Consider the following 4094-nt stretch of genomic DNA (forward strand, 5'->3'; position numbering starts at 1 on the left):
CCGCCAGTCTTCTCACTTGGGAGGCTCTGATAGCTCTGTGTACATCCCTAAGCCAAAGAGGCCAACCAAACCCAGTGATGGCCTCCGGGAAAACAGAAGGGGACATAGGACTTATGCTTTCCCCTGCCCCTTTCACCCCAGCACTGAGACCTTCTCAAATTCACCTCATCCTATCGCTCTGTTTTGTGCCTTCCTTGCCAGTGTTGGGAAGGGCCTCTTGTGGAAAAACATGTACAAGACAATTAGTGAGTGATTCATGGTTCTTTTTAATGTCCCAAACTGCACAATTCAGGTCCATCATAAAAATGAACAAGTTCACCCCAGACCTGACAGCCTGAAAACTACTGCGCAGTGCTAGGCTTTCAGAGGCTCCACACATTACCAAAGGCCACATGGGATCTCTGCAGAGACCCCTACCCCTGGCTCAGCCTGGACTTCTACTCTCGGTGGGGTACACTTCTGCAGTGAACAAACTGCACAACACACGGACTAGAAGCACTTCATTCTCTCCGGGGCCTCTGACCTGAGCCCCCTGCACACTGAGTCCCACGTGCAGCTTCTCGGGAAGAGTGAGAAGGTGCTTTCATTTCTCTCACCGGTTCATCCTACATCAAGCAGATACCCAAGTGCAACTGGTGAAGCTGCACGGTTCAGAGATTTTCATTCCGAGGACTGTCACTGATGTGACAGTTGTGAAGTCACCTTAAAGAACAATTAGTACCAAAGCAATTAGTACAGGATGTCCTTTGTGAGCCATGTGTGGTGGCATACACTTATAATCCCAGTATTCTGGGAGGCTAAGGCAGGAAGATGGCAATGTCAAGCCATGCCTGGGTAACTTAGCAAGACCTTGTCTCATTAATTTAGGAAAAATAAGCAACAGATACACCTCAATGTAACAGCTCTGGATTCAATCTCCAGTACCCCAAGAAAAAGAGAAAGCCTTTGGAATACAAACAGCAGTAAAACCACAATGCACCACACTGTTTCAGAGACTACTGCAATCTACACAGTCACAAACACTGGCTCACGAGAAAGCATGGCTCAGCCCGAGCATGGTGTAATCAGAGGAGAGGTGCCAGCTTCGGGGAAGGAATCACCCTCTTTCTGACACTCACTAGCATGACCACAGGGCAAGATAGTTTTCTTTTCTTGCTCACCACTGCTTCGTTGCAAGGAAGAGACATGGTATAGGTCTCTCCCAGTACAAAGACTGTGGGGTCTGAGCAAATGAACAGAGGATCCCAAGGGAACTGGAAGTGAGAGATGGTGCACGTCCACCTCCTATGAGAAGGCAGAAGGACGCCACCTTCCACCAGCCCCAGCCTCGCTCCTTTTCTTCCTGCAAATCCCCAGAAGGACTCTCCACAGCAGGAGCAGGTGCACCCAACCCATCACCTCCACCCTCCGTATTGGACGCCTGGTGACAGCAGGGTTTCTCTGCTCCTCGGGCCCAGCTCATCTTTGCTGGAGCCAGATGAGACCTGGGGAAGGGAGGGTTCTGCTGCAGGTGGTCACTGCACCATGACATCCAGGGAGTTAAATAGATGAGTTTAAGTTCTTTCCTAGTTCTAGTTCTGAGGCTTTACCTTTAAAGATCGCTAGATTCACATTTACCTTGAGGACCCTTCTTCATTTTCCTCTGAAGATCTTTTCTGGGAATAAAACTGTTTTGGAAGAAAAAACAGTCATGAGTATCCATCAACAAGACCAGTATCTCCCAGCCTTTGCTTGTTCCTTTGCTTTGTCCTAAATCTTATCTAGAGGTTACACCTGTAACAATAGCACTAGAGGCTGAGGCAGGAGGATCGCCATGAACTGGAGGCCAGCCTGAGCTACAAGGTGAATTGAAAGCCACCCTCAGTTACTTAGTGAGATCCTGTCTCAAAGGCAAAGCAAAGCGAACACTGATAACATATCTGAAGACAGGAATTCTATCCTGCTAATCACGGCTCACTGATCTCACATGCAGCTTGCACAGCATATCTGCTTGCTTGCTTGTTTGTTGTCTAGTACTGGGGTTTGGACCAGGGCCTCTGTGCTGAGCTACATCTCCAGTCTTTTCTTTCTTTCTTTCTTTTTAATATATTTTATTGTTTAGAAGCAGAGTTTTGCTAAATTGCACAGGCTGTTCTCAAATTTGTACTCCTCCTGCCTCAGCCTCCCATAATTATTTCAGGTATCTGCCACCATCCCCAGGTAATTAATACATTTTATTGGCTTTTTTTTTTTTTAATTTTAGGGAAGGGTCTACAGGGTGTTCAGGGTCTCACTACTAGCTCGGACTCTTAGGGATTCTCCTGTTTACGGTCTCCCAAGTGCTGGGATGACAGGCAGGCGCCACCACGCCCAGTCTCAATTGCTGTCTCAGCATGCCCTGGGGGGTGGGGCTGGCACAGCAGGCCTGGGGATTGACTCCCAGCCCCTGTGCCTCCTTGCAGGGGCTTTAATCCACAGAGCTATCTGGCCGGCCCTCTTTATTAGCTATTTTAGATAAAATTCAACAAGTGATTCCTAATAAAAACTCTTAAAAGAAGAAACCATCTTAATGCAATAAGAAAATCTGCTGGGGAAATAGCTCAGCGGCATAAGAGCCTGCCTGGCATGTGCAAAGTCCTGAGTTCAACCCCCAGTAGTCCCCACAAAAAAAATCGAACAGAAATTTAAACAATGTATTTTAAAATAAAAACCAAAGTGAGGAATGATGGCATGTTCCTGTGATCCCTGGACTATGGCAAGTTCAAGTGCAGCCTAGACTGTGACTTTGACCACTGACTGTACCCCAGATGAAAAGTAAAGCAGCCTACAAGAGGTAAGAGGTACGCACATGAATAATCCCGTGGTGCCTCAGCTTGTTTGCAAAGAATTTGGTTTTCAAACAGAAGCATTTGGCAGAATTTTGTTTTTTGTTTGTGAACTCCATCAGGTGACAAACTCGACCACGGCCATCTTTCCCACACAAACACAAATGTGTCCATCTTATCCGAAATCACAGAACAAATCAAGTTCATGAACTGATGTACCACTGTACCATTTCCATTCTACAGTAGAGACCTCAGGCCTCTTGAAAGGTCAAGGAAGTCAACCAGACCCTAAAGCAAGCTCTGGCACAATTTCTGAGACCTGACTCTGAGTTTTGCCAGTATCCCTCATGAGGATTTGAAAACACTTCAAAAGATGAGTCCATTTGAAAAGTTATGTAGGAGGCCTTTTCTGTCTTCTGATATAAGAGACCCAAGGACCACAAGACTCTTACAATATCTCACTAATCCTAAGGACGACAGGATATTGAACTCTACGGGAACAAAGTCCTGCTAACTCCTAGCCCAGGGTGACCACCTAGTATCCACTCTAGAAACTGAGTGCTTAACAAAATTTGTAAGGAAAGACTCCTACTAACCAACTGAAACCAAAATGGAAGGGCACCTTTTCAGTGATCTTTGCTACACCAACTGCAGTAAAGGCGGCAGGGAGAGATAGCAGGATGCACCTTTATACAATAAAGGCAGCCCCACTTGAACTCTGCAGAAAAAGGCAAGAGGGGAGGGGCAAGATGGCAGAGTGGTAAGCAGCAAAGAAAGAACCTTCCAAGTGTTACCATCCAGATGATGGAATATAGCTCCGAGGGGAAAACTCTAAGCAGGCAGTGAGTGCTTTGGACTCAGGAAGGAACTTAGGCAAGAACTGAAGCCCACAGAGTGAGTGAAGAAAGAAACTTTGAGGTATCCAACAGTGTCTTCTCCCTGAGGCAGGAGACACTGTAGGAGAGGAGCGACTCAGACCTGCAAACACGCGGTGAGTGCTGGCAACCCCAAAGGTCTCCACAGAGAGGTGCAGCAGTGGAGGGGAGCCGCACACACGAAGGACTGTGCTAGCTGCCGGTGTGTGCTGAGGGCTGTCAGCCCGTGAGACAGTGATTGGCATGGAACTGTCTGGAAGATTGGCCAGCGAAGCTCAGAACTCAGAGCAGCTACTGGCTCTATCTAGCAGCTCCCAGCGGGCTCAGCCCCACTCGAAGTGTGCTGATGGGTGCAGACCACCAGAGTGTGCAGGCTCACAGGAGTTACTTGCTATGCCATCAAAAAGCTACTGCA

At 47.6% G+C, this 4094-nt stretch overlaps 1 protein-coding gene across 1 annotated transcript in view; it reads right to left on the bottom strand.

Moving 5' to 3' along the window:
• Positions 1-2922: 2922 nt before the first annotated feature.
• LOC101566531 (leucine-rich repeat-containing protein 37A3-like) overlaps positions 2923-4094 on the bottom strand; it is an 87093-nt gene continuing 85921 nt past the window's right edge. The window contains exon 14 of the mRNA XM_023714122.1: positions 2923-2949. Within this exon, the coding sequence (XP_023569890.1) occupies positions 2923-2949 (27 nt within the window). The remainder of the gene's footprint in view (positions 2950-4094) is intronic.

The sequence above is a fragment of the Octodon degus genome, unplaced genomic scaffold, assembly GCF_000260255.1.
Source record: "Octodon degus isolate 3935 unplaced genomic scaffold, OctDeg1.0 scaffold00033, whole genome shotgun sequence".
In the NCBI taxonomy this organism is placed as follows: domain Eukaryota; kingdom Metazoa; phylum Chordata; class Mammalia; order Rodentia; family Octodontidae; genus Octodon; species Octodon degus.